This window comes from Seriola aureovittata, chromosome 8, assembly GCF_021018895.1.
Source record: "Seriola aureovittata isolate HTS-2021-v1 ecotype China chromosome 8, ASM2101889v1, whole genome shotgun sequence".
NCBI lineage: Eukaryota > Metazoa > Chordata > Actinopteri > Carangiformes > Carangidae > Seriola > Seriola aureovittata.
Genome location: NC_079371.1, coordinates 14,560,902 through 14,577,692, shown reverse-complemented (window position 1 = coordinate 14,577,692; position 16,791 = coordinate 14,560,902). Strand labels below are relative to the sequence as shown.

The 16,791-nt window shown below is 40.7% G+C and overlaps 3 protein-coding genes and 1 non-coding gene across 4 annotated transcripts; all 4 read right to left on the bottom strand.

Moving 5' to 3' along the window:
• Positions 1-410: 410 nt before the first annotated feature.
• On the bottom strand, positions 411-6,103 carry LOC130173082 (zinc finger protein 528-like). Its single transcript, XM_056382004.1, has 4 exons — positions 5,735-6,103; positions 5,046-5,146; positions 4,885-4,960; positions 411-2,554 (listed from the first exon to the last, which is right to left on the bottom strand). The coding sequence occupies exons 1-4, from the start codon at positions 6,027-6,029 to the stop codon at positions 1,749-1,751; spliced, it is 1,278 nt and encodes a 425-aa protein (XP_056237979.1). The 5' UTR covers positions 6,030-6,103; the 3' UTR covers positions 411-1,748.
• A 1,302-nt stretch (positions 6,104-7,405) lies between these two features.
• smtnl1 (smoothelin-like 1) lies at positions 7,406-11,547 on the bottom strand. Its single transcript, XM_056383133.1, has 5 exons — positions 11,232-11,547; positions 9,315-9,961; positions 9,099-9,213; positions 8,820-8,971; positions 7,406-8,098 (listed from the first exon to the last, which is right to left on the bottom strand). Exons 1-5 carry the CDS (start codon positions 11,310-11,312, stop codon positions 7,711-7,713), a joined length of 1,383 nt encoding a protein of 460 aa, XP_056239108.1. The 5' UTR covers positions 11,313-11,547; the 3' UTR covers positions 7,406-7,710.
• Positions 11,548-13,556: 2,009 nt separating this feature from the next.
• Positions 13,557-13,628, bottom strand: trnaw-cca (transfer RNA tryptophan (anticodon CCA)). The gene has a single exon. It is a non-coding gene; the product is annotated as a tRNA-Trp (tRNA).
• Positions 13,629-15,187: 1,559 nt separating this feature from the next.
• Positions 15,188-16,767, bottom strand: LOC130173798 (collagen alpha-1(III) chain-like). Its single transcript, XM_056383288.1, has 5 exons — positions 16,678-16,767; positions 16,534-16,589; positions 16,132-16,455; positions 15,339-15,973; positions 15,188-15,261 (listed from the first exon to the last, which is right to left on the bottom strand). Exons 1-5 carry the CDS (start codon positions 16,701-16,703, stop codon positions 15,250-15,252), a joined length of 1,053 nt encoding a protein of 350 aa, XP_056239263.1. The 5' UTR covers positions 16,704-16,767; the 3' UTR covers positions 15,188-15,249.
• Positions 16,768-16,791: the final 24 nt, after the last annotated feature.

Genomic DNA, 16,791 nt, shown 5'->3' with positions numbered 1-16,791 from the left:
TGGGAAAACTATTTTGGGATCACTGCACAACTGTGATTCTAAAGAAGCACTGAAGTGTCAAACTTCATGTTTAATCTGATTTATTTATTCATTTTTACAGCTTTTAGAGTAATTCATACTACATACTTTAAGTCCTGTTCCATAGGTTCAATGTATTTCTGCCTTTACAGATACGGGGGTGAAATCAAAGCCAAACAAGTAGAAACGTGACAAACAATACTTTAGTGTGGGCAGGATGTAAAGAGGAACAATGCAAGGAATTTCCCCCAGTTTCCTTAAGAGTCCCCCCTCCTCAACCTACCCCAACTGACAGCACTACAGTATGAATAAACATGTGTCCTAATATTTACTGGGAACAAAAACAATGCTGCACTCTAGAGGTGCAAAATGAAACTTGTCAGACACTGAAAACGGTTTAAAAAAATCAATATTTATTCAGAATTGCATATCCAGACTACAAATCCACACAAAGAATCCACACTAAATTGATTATTGCCCAGTCTAAAACTATCTGACAGTATAAAAAGAGGGAAAAGAGAGTTTCAACAGAGTCAACAGTGGAGGTAGTTTGTTTTGAAATGAAACATACACACAAAAATGGAGGAGGAAAAATGGCCATCTCCTTTTCACAGGTATGGAGATCACTATCAGACAAGCCACACATTTTAAATTCCCAGTTAGTCATAATGTTCTGACTGAAGTCTGGGGTATAATCAGTGTATCTGAGAGTGAAAAGATTAAACTGCTTGTAGCTTTGCAAACTTTTAAAACTGTTTAAAACACTTCAGCACTTTACATTAGCACTTGTTTAACATTTTCTATTGTAAAAGTGGTTTGGTGATGTGACAGTACATATGGTAATATAATTAAATTTCATCAACCGTATCAGAACTGGATTCTTCCTTATATTGCCAGTCCCTCAAACATCTGTGTAAGGCCAGTGAGGCCAAAACAACGAGCACAACTGCTTTATGCTGAAATTGGACCGACATGACTGTTGTATCAATGCGATAACTTCACGTGGACACGTTCATTTGTAAGACATTTAATGAACTGAATTAGCCCAACACTAATTCCTGCTTGGTTATTATATATATATTATAAATCAACAGTTTCTCAACTCCCTTTCTTGAGTTTCCAAAAAATGTACTGTATCACAATATATATCAATATCACAATATAAAACTAATTACAGAGATAGAAAAGTGTGTTTCCTTTTTACTTCAATGTCACTGTCCATGTTAGCCAGCATCTATACATATACTTGCAACAGCTTTGTAATGCTGAAATGTAATGAGTTGGTAAAGTCATGATAGAAAAACTACTCAATTAGCATTAAAATATTGTCATCTTAAATGGACATGAGCTGATATGATGCATCAAAGTTTGTGTCATTTTCAAACCGTATATAAATTCACTCTGCCAGTCCTCTGACCAGGAAGGAAAATAATGAAGGCATTTTATTTTTTGAAGGTTGTTTTCCTATTGCTGGTTTTCCTAGATTTAAAAAGAACAGAACAGAGGTCATGCATGTTTGTGTCCTTATTTTGAACCACAACAGTCCAATGATTTTAGTGGGAAGTTGTCAAGATATACACTCATGTAGTTGAAGGTTATTAAGTATATTTGACCCATGACAAACACCTTTCCCCAAAATATACATTGTGGCACAAGTGTCAGTAGAAAAAACATTCTAAAAAACTGTAAAACTCATGTTAAAACCCTTTAAATCTCTTGATCAGTCATGGTCAGAGCACCCCGTTACTGCTGTGTGTGATCATGTGTCTGCGCAGGTTGCTGGGATTGTTAAAGCTGGAGTTGCACTGATTGCAGGTGTACGGCTTCTCTCCGGAGTGAGTCCTCAGGTGGATCTTCAGGCTGCCATTCTGCGTGAAGCGCTTTCCACACTGAGGACAAGCGTACGGCTTCTCGCCTGTGTGAATGCGCATGTGGATGCTCAGCGTGGTCTTGTTGACGAATGACTTGCCGCACAAGGAGCATGGAACGGGCGACTCTCCGGTGTGAGTCGCCCGGTGAACAATCAGGTCTTCTCGGCTGAGGAAGCGCTCGCCACAGAAGCTGCAATCCAGAGATTTGTTGACAGTGTGAGGGAAGACGTTCTGCTGCTGGGCGAACTGGCTGATATGACTGCAGTGCCCCACTTGACCATCAGCTATTGCTTTTATTGCAGAATTCAATGTGGTTGAAGCCATTTGAGTGGAGTGATTTCTTTCCAGCTGACTGTTCACCAGTGTGACACTGTTGTCCTGCATGACTCTCATTGGTGCTCTGTCATTGGCGCCCGTGGTGAAATTAAGGAGACTGTCATGGGCGACGCTGTGGTTTGGAGACAGAGAGCTAAAGGCCTGAAGTTCAGAAGCAGTGAAGAGAGTGTCGCTCTCCTCCTGCAGAGGCCCTTCTCCTCGGCCGTGAACACTCACGATTCTCAGCCCCTCGTTATCACCTGTCAGGCAGGAGGAACCAGCAGGCTCTAAATTCTGAGTCCCTGTGGCAACATCTCCCTGCGTACTGTGGCTCCCAAAGTCATCCTGACCTGAAAAGAACAAACAACAAAATGACATTTGTGAATCAGGGCTGGTATCTAAAAAAGACATAGCAGAGGTATTTCTAAGAATAGTCTCAAACTAGTCCTCAGTTGTGTCAAGAATGACATACTTTGTAGACAGAATCTAAGAGTGCAAGCAAGTAGCTTTCAGCAACGTCTGAGTTTAATTATCTAGTGCTGAATGAAATGTTGTAAAAAGACAGAGTACTGTTATGTCCACCCCCCACCCCTACAAAAGTAATGAATCAGCCAGTGCTGTACTTAATGCGTCATGGCTGAGTTGTACAATTCATCATGGTTTAATACACGCTGTGTTGTAATAAATCACCCTGAAAGGCAGTTCAGTGCCTTCCAACATGAAATATGCCTCAATATACCGAAGCATACAAGAAGACAGCTTGTATAATAAGATATTTACCTAAAGAAAATCATAATTCTGCAACACCAGATGTGACGTTTGGGATATTAATCATGTATGATAAGGACTTAATTTAAATGTTAAGTGATGATCTGTCTTGTCAAAGTGACCAAAGACCAAAGACAAAGACATTTGCACATAAGCAGATAAAATATACATAAACAGAGCGTAGCAAAACCAGTTTTCATAATAATACAGACATGCATAATATAATGAAATTGCAAAGTGCGAATAAAGGTGAAATTGCTTTTAAAGTGCTTGTTCCTGCACGCCGCCATGTACCTGCTGTGTGTTTGTTAGCAGATTAAATAAATGTTAAATTGTTTCTTGGTCTTCTTGCTCGGCCTCCACAGCTGACAGTGCCTTCTCCATCTGGTAAACCTCTGTTCTCTGATTTCTCTCTCTGCTTCATGTTGACATCTAATTTACCTCATTCACTTAGCTCTGGAATAAAAACAATCTCCCAGAAAAACATCACTTCAGATACTTCCAAGTCAGACATTTTCTATCCTGTACTCCCAACTTCTCTCTTTAACCCCCACCCGTTGTAATAGATGATATTCTTAATTGAGCCAAGATGTCAAAAGGTGTGAGATCAAAGTTTTATGGCAGTCTCTCTAAGGTCCTGGTTCCATCAGTGACACAATTTCAAGGCACCTGGGGTGTGAAGAGTTAGACGACAGGATATTTCCTTATTCTTTTAGTGCCAGACACCATTTGATGCCGTTCTCACCTGTTCTAACCTCAGGTGCACTGGTCTCTGGTCTAAGTCCAAAATAAGCCGCTTCCTAACCGGAGTCGCCCCCACCTGCACTAGATGCAAATTTGAACCAGCCTCCTTATACCATCAATTCTGGGCCTGTCCCCAAGTGGCAAGATTTTGGGACAGGATATTAAAATGTCTTTGGGATATATATGGCATCACTATTTAACTTTCTCCTTTCACTGCTTTGCTGGGTGTTTTTGCCAATTGACTCACTCCTCACCGGCACCCAGAGATGGGCCCTGGCTACGTTCTTTGCTAGAGGGGTTATTCTTCTGAATTTGAAGTCACCTGTCACTCCACTATTTACACATTGGGGTAAATGTAACCTTACTAATACCTGGGACACTTACAAAAGTTATACTGGGAGGATACAATTTTTAAAAGAAAAGATTATAAAAGAGGAGACAGGAGAATGAGGGAAAATGAAGGGAAAAACTTGAGCCCCCCCCCCTATAATCTATATATATATATATATATATATATATATATATAATATATATATATATACACACAGTGTGTTGCTGCTGGAAACAGGTACTTGAGTAATTGACTGACCTGATAATTACCTGAAATGTTCCTATGTAGATCTGCTTACATTTGGAAAAATAATAAAAAAAAGAGTTTGTTTTGTTTGACCTCAAAATTAAAATATTTCCTTTCAATCTTCTGATGCAGGATATATATATATATATATATAATATATATATATATATAGGTAATTTCAAGCTTTGAAGTTCAACTTTTCAACTACTATGTTCCCTTACTTATTATTTATGTCAACAAATTTCCTGAAATGGCTAAAAACAACAACAAATGAGTGCAACAAACAACACAAAGTATTGTCTGTGTAACCACTGCCTGATATAATATGTGATGTCTGCAGTGTTCGCCAAAACCAAAAACACATGACCGAGGGATATTATTGAATCTGGTGACATATTCCTTTGCTACAAAGAACATGGCCAGTCACACCAGCCCAGATGCAGTCAAATAAAGTCAGCAGCTTTTGATCCAGTCTCAGCTGATGAACTATTGGCTGATGTACTTTCATCAAAGCAAAGAATAACTCTGAGCTCCTGTGGTTCAATAACTGACAGACAGCTATTACATTATTAAAAAAAACAGTCTACTCACTAACAACTGCTCCGCATACTCCAGCGTCGTCTTCATCTTTGATCAGGATGACATCTGGACTCTCCACATCTGCGCACTAACATAGAAGAACACACATGCATGAGCAAACACATTTTTATAAACTATTATTTCCTGAAAGAACAAGTGTGTACTGTGTTTACCTCCACTTGAGTGACAGAGGAGGAAGTCTTGTTCTCTGACTGTAGAGACATAGAAACAGCATCTCCAGCAGCCTTTTGATCCACTCGTGACTTAATGACAACTACAGGAGGAAAGAAAAAGGCAGAAGTTCGGGACAACTGATGTTGACGTATCACGGATGAGAAGGAGCAGAGTCATTGCATGGACTACCTGTCAAATCAATATGATGTGATACAGTTGTACACAAAAGTTGGGTCAAATTACATATTTTGTTGATAGTTGATGGGGAAAAGTAAGTAAGTACAACCCCTATTGCAGACAGACAGTGGAATCTCAAATATTAAAGGTTTGAGCCCTTTGAGCACTTATCAACCAACACACAACGAGCAGGCTTTGATATCTAACAAAACAGGGGTTATCATCTTAAGATCATTTAAGATCGGGCACTCTGATGAAGTTTTTGATCAGCACAACTAAGATTTGTGACGTATGTGTGACGTGTAAAGGATCAGTGGTTATTGATTAGCAGTTGACTATTAAAAAAATAACCGCGTAACTATTGTAGCTCGTTTGAATTAAAATATAAAGCAATTAATTGGAATATTAATGTAACAAGAGTGATTCTGTCATTGTGAATTGGTTTACAGGAGGAGGGCGTTACATTGTAACTTGAGTATGAAGTATTTTTCAAAGTAAAAGTACTGCTCACCTTGTGATTTAGCCCGTGGTTTGGGTACATTTCCTCTGATGGGAGTGAAGCGGCTCGCCGGCCGGTTCGTCCTGGTCTGCAGTCGGAGGGAGAAGAGCTCGCTCCTCATCCCCTTCATCCTCGTCCTCAGGGCTTCGTTTTCCTTCAGGCTCTGGGTTAAATGCAGGCGGAGAGACGCCGAGCTCTCCGAGAACAGCTGACTGATTTCCGCCACCGCTGCTTTCACCAGCACGTCCATGATGGACAAAAGCTGTGACTCCAGGTTCAGGCTGCCCGGCGGCATGTTTGTGGACATGTTACACTCCGCTGCCGCCGAGAATTACGGTGGAAAACAGCGCGGCACAATTGCTGGGTGAGCTTACAAAAGGAGCAACACAATGGCCTTTCCTGTAGCATGACGTCGATTACCGTAATTACTAGAAAGCAGAGGCTTTCCATTTATCCTGGTTTACAGCTTCTGACTGTATGGTCAATGTTGATGGTTTTTTTTTTAGCACATTATACACCTTAACACTTTACATTGGCTCAGATATCTAAAACCAGTCATTAAAATAGAAAGCAATTAATTGGAATATCAATGTAACAAAAGTGATTCTGTCATTGTGAATTGGTTTACAATCAATAATATTTACACCTATTGACTAATTTTGAAATAGGAAGAGCCTAGAGCAAGCTTATGAGTATAACTTAAAACGCCTGTTTACTCCTGTTTACTCCTGCAAAGGTGTATAAATGTTTTCAATGTTTTATTCTTTATTTTTATTCATTTTGAATTGATGCTTATTGTTTGATCCAATGGTGAATGAAGTGTCCAGGATCATGTATTTAAATGAACTATAACTTGTCTTTTACATGTAGACTTCATGAACTAAGATTCAGTACTGACTCATTTCAGAGCCTCAAAACCTCATGTATTTTACAGTGGGCCCGGGGCTGTATTTGTCAAACTGATAAAATGTAAGTGAAAGATAAAAGTAAAAATCCTTCACTTTTTCTAATCTGAAGAATAAACACAATTTATTTTGACTTTAAATGCTCTTAAATGTAAGAGAGCTCCAGAGGTCTATTAAATTACTATCTACACATCTGTCTGTGTGACAATGCGGTACTAAATTCATCTTATTATATGATTTCTCTGATGCACCATGTCTACCAGCAGCAGAACTTATTTCCATTTCAGCCAGTTTCCAAATATATTAGAATATCCCATTTTATTATTCATAGAGATGAAAAGATTTCACATAAATAAAATTAACCTTCTCAAAAATGATAATCATACATCTTGCAGAACAACATACCACCGAAGAAACTAAAGTTTTTTTTTTAGGAATGTAAAATATTGGCAGGGTCAATTTCTATCTCTAACTGGTTATATCTTCTCTGAACTTGCATGTGATCAGTCATGTGATCACTTTAGAGCTGCTCTTAAAAGCTACATCATAATCTCATGAATTAGATTTCTCACATCCTTTCATTGTGTTGTATGTCTCTATAAAGTGTATTATAATTTGTGTACTATAAAATGCTGCTGTCTCTGTGGTCAAAATGACAACCCGTTGCCATTGTGAACACACCAGCCATCACAATGTCACAATTCATTCGTCTTGGCTGAGCATCACATATCCCCTCAAGACAAAGATTTTATTGTTGCACAAAAAACTCACAAAATAATTCACAAGTCCATTATTTAATCTATGATTTCATACAATCACAGAACAGAATAATTAGATTTTCTGCTTTATGTGCTCAAAAACAAACAACATGGCCGTCAATAAAAAACAGTGTAATAAAACTTTCAAACATACAGCTAACTGTAAAATCACATTGCCAGTATTTGAGTTGAGAGTCGACCTGATGTGCCTCTTTACTCTGAGAGTAGTCAGTCCATCAGCAAACTAAGACTTACTCGTTGTAGCACCGCAACCATCTACAATCTTTTTGGTCTTTTCAGTCTTTCTGTGTGCTGTCAATATTTTCTAGGACTCTGCCTCGACTAACGCTGCTCCACCTTCCTCCGTCTCGCAGCTCTTTGGTGCATCTTCCTCCTCACCAGTTCCCTCTGGCTCAGCACTTTCTCCTTTCTCTTTCTCCACCTGGCCATCCATCATCCCGTTCTCAGCAGACTCTTCTTCATGCTTCTCTGTCGATACCTCTCCTGCTGCGTCCTCTCCTTTCTCTTTCTCCTCTCCCTCATTACCAGACTTCTCTTTGTCCTCCTTTTCTTTTTCCTTCCTCTCTTTCTCTATTTTGGACAGGCTGTGGCAGAGGGACTGGACATACGTGAACACACACATGGGGTCCGGGTTGTTACCCATCATGATCATGTCAGACACTTCCAGCAGAGGGCAACAGTCAGCCAGAGACCTGGGAGGAAGAGAGGAGACAGTCAGAGGGAAGAAAACTTGTGGTGAGACAAAACAAAGTGCATTTACTCAACTACTACTCTCAAACACAGTTTTGAGGTACGTGTATTTTACTTTACTTGTAATTCAATTTTCTGCTGCTTGATACTTCGACTTCACTATAATTCAGTGGCAAACATAATGCTTTTTAACCACATTATATTTATTTGATAACTTCAGTCACTAGTTTCTTTGCAGATTCATATTGATAATACAAAGTATATTCAACAAATAAATTATGATTGAAATAAGATATGACTTTATTGATCCCTGGTGGAGAGATTCGCTGGCTACCCAGTTTAGAAAGTAAGTAAAATAAGCTCCATCTTTTCAAACTGCAGCATTAAAGTGATGAACACACACCGACATCAATAATTTCCTCTTGGTTCCCCACATGCTTAGTACTTTATCTCATTCCTGTTCTTATTGTCACAGCTTTTCTGTGTTTTTACAGAAACCTTTTATTGTATTATGTGTTGTGTTGTGCATTTTTAATGTTGTTAATTGTTTTATTGGACACTGGACATGTGTCCAGATACACTTGGTGCAAAATGAGTTCCTTTGTGTGAGACAATAAAGCTCTGAACTGAACTGAACTGAACTGAACTGAACTGAACTGAACTGAACTGAACTGAACTGAACTGAGAGAAGAAATGAAGGAGGGAGAATGAAATACTCCATACTCTGCAGTTTGGAAAGCCAGAGTAAAGTTTTTCTCCCTCTCCTTTGGATTGAGGGAGCTGTAGTCGAAAGCGTCTGGAAAGAAACGATGGATCAGAGCACAGAACGCCAGCCCATTGCACCAGGACGATGAGAAGTTTTCTATGTTGATGCCCTGAAAGATCAAGTGACAGAAACTGAATAGACAGAAAAAAAAACATATCTTCATCTAAGCATCTAGTTAAATTAGTAAAATAGCAATTAAGTGAAACTGACACACTGGATGAAGAGGATGAGCTGACCTCATAGTTTCGCGTTTTGTTGCGACACCACTGAAGCATCTTCTGTTTGATTGAAGCTCCTGTGGCCGCGGCTGCAGATGACCTCTGAATTTTGAAGTTGCGCGGTATTGGTGACCTAAAGATATCACAATATTACTTAGTTTCTGATCGAAGGGCCATTGGATCAATATTTAGTGTCACTTTCCAAAATATTTGAAGTTCTGTATGATGACTTACTCTGGTGAAGCTTGTTCGAACTTGGCAATAATGTTGTTCTTGGTGGAGGCTCTGACAGAGCGTGCAGAGGGTCTTGGTCGGGAGAGAGAAGAGGAAGGAGGACCACTCTTTCGTTTGGGCTTCCCTTGCTTTTCTGCCTCCTTTATCTTTCCTTTGTCTTTCGTCTCAACATCTGCTTCTTTGACTTGTTTTTTCTTCTCTGCCTCCTTTGCTGCTTTTCCACTCACATCTTTCTCTTCTTCCTTTGCCTTTTCCCCAGTTTTACTCCACTCTTCATCTTTGTGTTTGTCCTTTACCTCCTGTCCGTCTTTCCCAGTCTTCACATCCTCCACCTGCCCTCCTTTCTTGTCTTCCTCCACCTCTCCCTCCCCTTTTTTTTCTCCATTTACTGGTTCATGATCCTTCATTTCAGTAGGTGCTTTGTCTTTATCTTGTCCAGTCTCTTCAGTGTCACCTTCAACAGGCTTTGATGCAGTCTGGAGCTTATCTGTATCTCCAGCATTGGCCTCCTCTCCTTCTCCCTGGTGTGGTTCTTTATCCTTCTCCCTCTGCTCTCCCACCTCCATTGCCCCCTGACCTTCTGCTGCCTCCCCCTCTGTGTGCTCTATCCCTCTGTCACTATCATCCTCCAGCCCTGCTGCATCTGCCTGGAGGACAAGAAACATAAATTTGTATTTAGTTATGTACTTTATTTCACTATAATACACAGTGATAGTAACAAAGCATGTGCATTCACACACATATAGAATATATATATATATATATATATATATATATATATATATATAGAATATATATAGATAGCATTTTTATGGTGCACAATTTCAGTACTGCTGTTTTATTTAGTGTTCATTGTTTTTTTTCTCTCTGGCTAGAATCTTTGAAAATGTTCAAAAATACTGAGGATGACATTTAATGCTGAAGGTGAATAATCTAAAATCATATGTATCAATATAAATTAAAGCACAGGCACAAGTTGAAGCCTAATGCATTCTGTAACATTATGTAAGATGCTGGCTTACTAAAACTAGTGCCTACACTCTCGGGATATCACAAACCACGTAATGTGAGACCTGAAGCTCTGGTCTGGGATCTGTTGAGTATCTCACTTATTTAGATCCAGCAGAGAGGTTGAACTTTCAGATGTCAAATGAGCTTTTTGTCGTTTTTAAACCACACACAAACTACACATTTATATTAAAAAAAACAGGTTAACGTCATCCCAGTCAAAGCTAATCATAAACCAGAACACTTATTTAAATTTTTTTTAATTCTTAGAATCTTAGGGAAGCCCTAATTTAACCTGAGGAAATCAAAATCTCATCAGTCACATACATTTCAGTGACAGTTTTATCAAATTGTTTTAAGCTTTAATTTCAGAGCTTATTTTAAATACATTGTGACATAGTAATTTATTTCAGAGTTTAATATTATTTTATTTTTTCATCCTCATTAAAATATCACTATTTAAGTATTAAACATATGTGCTTTGTTTATTGTTTATCAATGACCTGCTGAAGGAACGGTCACTCCAGGTCAGACCCTGCAGTGGTGACTCATCAGAGGGAATAGGAAGCTCCACTGTGTGCCTGTGCGTGTGCATTACTTTGCATAACTGTGTGTGTGTGTGTGTGTGTGTGTGTGTGTGTGTGCAGGTGTGTGTGTGTGTGTGTGTGTGTGTGTGTGTGTGTGTGTGTGTGTTTACTTTTTCAGCCAGGAGTTAAGAACAGGTGTAGCACAGTGAACGCATGCAAAACCTCCTCCCTTGTCCTGCCGTCCTCACTCTTAACACCTGCCATGGCCACAAATGCTCTCACTGCCTATTCCTGGTATGTAACATAACGCTAGTCATTGTGGGTTTTACAAATAGGAGAACTTTTAGTCTGTACTTTAATATTAACGTGCAAAAACACACACCTGGTTGTTGTTGTTGGTGTCAGTCTGATTAGTCTCCTCTGTAGACTCAGATGTCTCCTGGCTGGGTGATTCTCCATCCATGATGTTCAGATCGGCGGATCAAAGGTCAAATCACACTTTTTTGTTTTTAAACTAATAACCAGGACTCTTAAATGATCCCCTGTCTTCCCTTGAAGGTTTTCATTCAGTCTAAGGTGAATCCTCTTCACAGGAGCCCTGCTTAATGTGTCACTCTCTGCCTCTCTCTACTTTTCTTTCCTGTCCCTGTCTCCCTTTCTGCCCCTCTCTGTCTGCACTGCCTCGTGTTTGTGATGTGTGTGTTGGTTTGTGGATATCCGCCTTCGCCCCCTTTCACCCGACACCCCCACCCTCTGCTTTGTGAGGATTCCTACGCTTCTTTATCTGACCTTTTGAACAACACAGGGTCCCGAAATAGAGTCACAGTGACATAGGCGCAGTCCAGCGGGCCAGACAGCTGCGTCTGCTGTGGAAACTGTGGCTGTACACATACGGTATACATAAACACGTGGGTGCATGCATACAGTCCCTTAAACATGCTTGTGGGAAATGTGCCTCTTCCTGTTCCTTAATATTAAATGTGGATTTGGATGCAGTTATGTAAAGCTGGTGTGGTTGAATGAGTGCAGGTCAACTGATTTTAAAGGTCTTCAAGAAATAAAAGGGCCTTTTATCATTAAATATTGTAGGCTTCATACTTTACACACTCCCAAACTCAGCTCAGTATTGTTATGTTAGTCTCTTATTTAATATAATACTTATTCCCAGTATTATTATAGAAAATGGAAATCAACAACTTTACCTTCATGTGATTTTTTTTTTGTTTGTCATTCCTGAGCCTTTACCTAATTAAATCTGGATTAAGAGGTTCCTCAACTAAGTTGCATTCCCACTGACAATTCATGATCTCCTTCTGTAGAGGTCTGTCGAGGCAGAATATCTTAAATGACAAATTATAGTCCTTTTCACTTTCCCTTCCACTTTAAAAGCATTCAGATGGCATATAGATACAGTATGAAGTAGATACATGGCAAAACCAGACATGTCCAGCTACTTCTCTCGCAGCCCCAGCTAAACACTGCGTCTACTCATTCAACACAAAACAGATGGTTTTAAAAATAAATGTCTATCTTTATTCCCACTCTGTCTGTCGTTACCCTCTCATGCCCCCCCACATCCCTTTCTTGTCCTCCTCTCTGTCTAAGTCTTGGGGGGCTATAATTATGTCAGCACCTTCTTGTGTATCTCTTCCACTCCCTCCTGCTCATGGCCCAATCAGTAAAGCTAAAGCCAGAGCAACTATGCATCTGTCGCACTTTGTATGTTTGTAAAATCAGAGGACCTGATGCTCTTAAAATTTGGAAAACAAATGAGATGTTGAGAGATTTACATGTAGGCTCCTATTAAAAAAATTGTAATGGATGATAAAACAATGACAGTGTGTTTTTGTTTGTGTGTGTCCATGGGTGGAGTCCCACATGTTAAAGCTGCTGTGTGATTATCGCTATTTTTGCCACCGTTCAGGGATTATCTCAAATTATTGTCTTACACTGACTGAAGTCCCTCATGCTACTCATATTATGAATGTGTGTGTGTGTGTGTGTGTGTGTGTGTGTGTGTGTGTGTGTGTGTGTGTGTGTGTGTGTGTCCACAACAGAGAATGCCTTGAATGCCTTGCTTTAAAATGGGTTGTGGTGAACCACTCTTCCTGTTGTCTCCTACTTCTTGGGGTAGAGTGGCAGCATCCTGGTACGAGTAATTTTCTTTACTGTTTAATGTAGCAAAGCACATAGAAACTTGAAAAACAAAGAGGAAGACGCAGTTATGAAGCAGTGTCAGTGTTCTTTATGAATCATTAAAATTAGCCTAAAGTAAACAGTCTTGATGTGATTGAACACACAAACTTGGTAATGGTACTTCAGATACAAAACCCTGATCGATAAATCAGCTGTGGCTGCTGGAGCATGGGCTTTCATTTAAACGTATAACAAGCTGCACAGTGAAAAGGAGAGCTGAAAGAATCAGCTCAATTTATCAACAATATTTTTTTAAAAAGACACTGAGTACTGACCTCCTTTGAACACAACCTTCTGATCTGGAGTCAGACGCGCTGCCGTTGCGCCACACGCCACACTCTGGAATCTGAAGCTGCGATGGCGCTTTAGACGAATGCAATGAAGGTCATCAATACAGCAAGTTTCAACCCTGAGCCAATGTGTTCTTTGTTTTAATCAAGTGGAGAGCACTGTCAGTGTGTAGACAGAGACCTCTGCCATCAATTCATCCATGTTTCAACAGATACCTGTTTGACCTTGACGTGATTTGAACACGCAACCTTCTGATCTGGAGTCAGACGCGCTACCGTTGCGCCACAAGGTCTGTGGCCTTTGAAATAATGACCCTTTAAAGGAATGACATACCAATATAATGTCCATCAGTGAGTCAGGATTCAAGGCTGAGCCACGATACTGCGGTTTGTTCTGGTTCACCAACGGAAACGCAGCACATCAACCATATACACTGATATGAATCTATATCCCATATGACATGTTTGTAACTATATATTTTCCTTCAACTTTGTTTTCCTGTTTATCTTTTACTGGCTTTGATTTTAAACTCACTTCCATTGATCCATTTCACCCTTGAAAGCATTGGCAATTACAAATTCTCAGACTCTCAAGCTTGCACTGCCTTTGTATCACAAGGTCAGAAGCAAATTGCTGTAGTAGGCCACACAAGTACAAAATCGATCACTGCAGAAGGACTCAAGTCTAAGCCCAGATACCAGAGTTCATTTGTGTCCATCAGGGTAAACCAATTAAGTCTTATTAAGCTTGCAGGACAGCTTCAGTGATTGTACAAGTCTCTAAAAAGACATTGGAGGGATGAAACATTCCTCCACAAGATATTCCCTACTTTGGTGTTTTGATGAAGAGTATTGTAGCATTCAGCCACCCCCTTGTACTTGGAGCAGTGCCATCCTGAAAGATATCACCTGTCAAGATTGAATAGTTTCATCATAGAACAAAGGCTATAGAGTTGGGAAGCTGATTTGTATGATTACAACATGCGTCTTTCCTCTACCAGAGGGTTCATAACTAGGACACAGAAGGTGTGAGTATCAGCCAAAGTCTTTCAATAGTAACTGAAAATGTTCAATTTAGCTGAGATCTGGCAACTGCAGAGGCCATGACACCTGACTTCAGCCCATAGTAACACCTTGTGCTTCATCACTGCCATTTTAAAAATCACTACATAAACATGGAGGTCCATGAAGCGCTAAGGGTCATTTAGAGATGTTGAGCCAAAAGCCATTAGTCAGCTGGGTCAACTTGGCCAGTGAAACAGTTTCTCTCAGCATGATGTGATAATGGGGGCATGTGTGTTGTGGCAACTTTACCAGTTCAAAGAGAAATCAGCTCACCTGTATAAACTCAGTCTAACCTGATGAAACTTGAACACAACCTTGTGAGAGACCACCATGCACACAAGTTTGGCAACAGTCAACTAAAGGCCTAAGCCCAAGACAATCATGCCCCAAGGTTCTCGTCATGCATTTGGTGTTTTGAGTTCCACTGGAAGAGAAAACACTGGCAGTCTAAATGTCAACTACATGTTGACCTGTTCCACTACAGGGGACAGGTCAAGCAGCAGAGCGTGAAACTGACCAGAGCTGCATGCAATTTTTCAACCACAGAGAGAGGTCTGCATCAATGACTGCTAGAGCAACATTTACTAGTGAAATGAATGCCAATAAGACAGCTGCATGTGCTCATGTCCAAGCCAATGTCAGGCCAGTACTCAACTGAACCACAACACTGATCATTTCCCATGCTACAAGGTCACTTAAGGCTTTTTGACCATCAGCTTAGTAAAACTTGCTGCCCCCAGAAGGGGTTCTTTTTACAGTTCAAGGAGCAAACATGAAGCCAAAGTACTTTAAGATTTGTTTTTTTTTTTATTGGTTCAGAAACTTGTTCAGGCTGGAGGGATCCACCACTTAGTAGCCAACCTTAAAGACAAGAAGAGGTCAACATTAGGACAAGTTACAATACACCTACATATTTGTGCCAAATTATGCCAGCTTACCTTGACGCTGTTATAGCCTCCTGCTCGGCTGCGAGTTGGCTGTATGAAGCCGCCATAGGAAGAACCAGGTTGACCAGCTGCAGTGCCACCATGTCCATAGCCAGTCTTCAAAGGAGGCTGTGGCTCTTGAAAGCTCTGAGGGGCTGCCAAGTCACCAGTGAAGGGCTCGCTCTCCTGGATGGGGCCAGAGTTCTGGGGAACATAGTCTCTCACATAGTGAACATCTTGCCAGTGGTCCATCCCCTGTTCAAAGCTGCTGCTGGCATGAGTGACTGTGCCTGGAGGATACTGGCCAGTCAGGAACATGTAGTCATAGTAAGGATAGAAACCCAGGCTTCCACCAAATCCACCCAGTCCAGACTCTGGCTGAGGTTGGCTGGAGAAGCTCTCTCCTTCAGATGTGTGTGGAGAAAATGGAGGGGGTGGGGGTGGTGGTGGCAGGAAGCCTTGCTCCTCTGTCTCCCTCTGGAAGTCACCAGTTTCATAGCTTTCCTCAAACTGGGCCAACTCCCCTGCCTGGTACACTGGTCCAGGTGGACTCACATACTCAGCGCTACTGGAGCCAACACTATGAGTGCCAGCTGGCATTTCCTCACTACCAAAGACACTTGGAGGTGCAACAGCCCACTTGATGTCTGAGTAGAGAAAAACAGAACTTCAAGACTCAATTGTTTAACTTAACAATTAGGACCATTGCAGGCTACACAGACTCAGTTGCCTACAAGTACTGCAAATATTGTACTAAAACAGTTCTTTTCCACCACTGTCCAGAATATTTAACATGATTTATTACCTCGAGAACCAGGTTGAAAAGCAGCACCTGGTGGTGAAGAGCCAACAGGATGGTTCCTCATTGTGCTGCCGCTGTAGCCTGATTCAACAGGTCTGGAAAAGTAACTAGAGCCGCCTGGTGCTGCTGGCTCTCTAACTGCAGGCTGAGGGAAACTGGGCCTCGGCTGTGGCACAGGCTGATAAGATGGTGTGGAGACACCTTTAGAGGGAGCACTGTTTGGCATAACTCCAGGTGAAAAGTCACTGGAAGGTGGGACATAGTTGGATCCAAAACTAGGAGCAGCATTTGAGTAACTACTGCCACGGGAATCATGGGGATTAAAGCCTGGGCACAAGAGAGGTTAGTCAGAGGTGAAATCAACTCAATCATACACTGTTTTAATAGCATGGGCATAAAACTTACCTCCCTTAACAGGAACACAGCATATGTCCACAATCAGCAAAGCAAAGAGGGAAACCCTGAAACAATTTAAAACAGGACTATATGTTATCAACAACTTTCCCAACAACCAGATAAACAGCCACTCAAAGAGCCACAGCTACTTACCCCAAGAAGAACTGTGAAGACGTCATATTGAAAGCCGACACTGATGAAACAGTGACCCATGACGGCTTATAAATGTTGCCTAATCAGTCAGAGCTTAATGAGCTAACCATGAAC

What these genes read in the sequence shown, in the direction of transcription:
- LOC130173082 (XM_056382004.1), bottom strand. Translation starts at nt 6,029, where the DNA reads ATGTCCACAAACATGCCGCCGGGCAGCCTGAACCTGGAGTCACAGCTT. An exon ending in ACCACGGGCTAAATCACAAG is followed by an intron (nt 5,147 to 5,734) that starts GTGAGCAGTACT and finishes TTCCTCCTGTAG; the next exon opens with TTGTCATTAAGTCACGAGTG. An exon ending in CCTCTGTCACTCAAGTGGAG is followed by an intron (nt 4,961 to 5,045) that starts GTAAACACAGTA and finishes CTTCTATGTTAG; the next exon opens with TGCGCAGATGTGGAGAGTCC.
- smtnl1 (XM_056383133.1), bottom strand. Translation starts at nt 11,312, where the DNA reads ATGGATGGAGAATCACCCAGCCAGGAGACATCTGAGTCTACAGAGGAG. An exon ending in ACACCAACAACAACAACCAG is followed by an intron (nt 9,962 to 11,231) that starts GTGTGTGTTTTT and finishes CTTGTCCTCCAG; the next exon opens with GCAGATGCAGCAGGGCTGGA. An exon ending in TTCGAACAAGCTTCACCAGA is followed by an intron (nt 9,214 to 9,314) that starts GTAAGTCATCAT and finishes TGATATCTTTAG; the next exon opens with GTCACCAATACCGCGCAACT.
- LOC130173798 (XM_056383288.1), bottom strand. Translation starts at nt 16,703, where the DNA reads ATGACGTCTTCACAGTTCTTCTTGGG. An exon ending in TCTTCACAGTTCTTCTTGGG is followed by an intron (nt 16,590 to 16,677) that starts GTAAGTAGCTGT and finishes AAATTGTTTCAG; the next exon opens with GGTTTCCCTCTTTGCTTTGC. An exon ending in CTGTGTTCCTGTTAAGGGAG is followed by an intron (nt 16,456 to 16,533) that starts GTAAGTTTTATG and finishes TCTTGTGCCCAG; the next exon opens with GCTTTAATCCCCATGATTCC.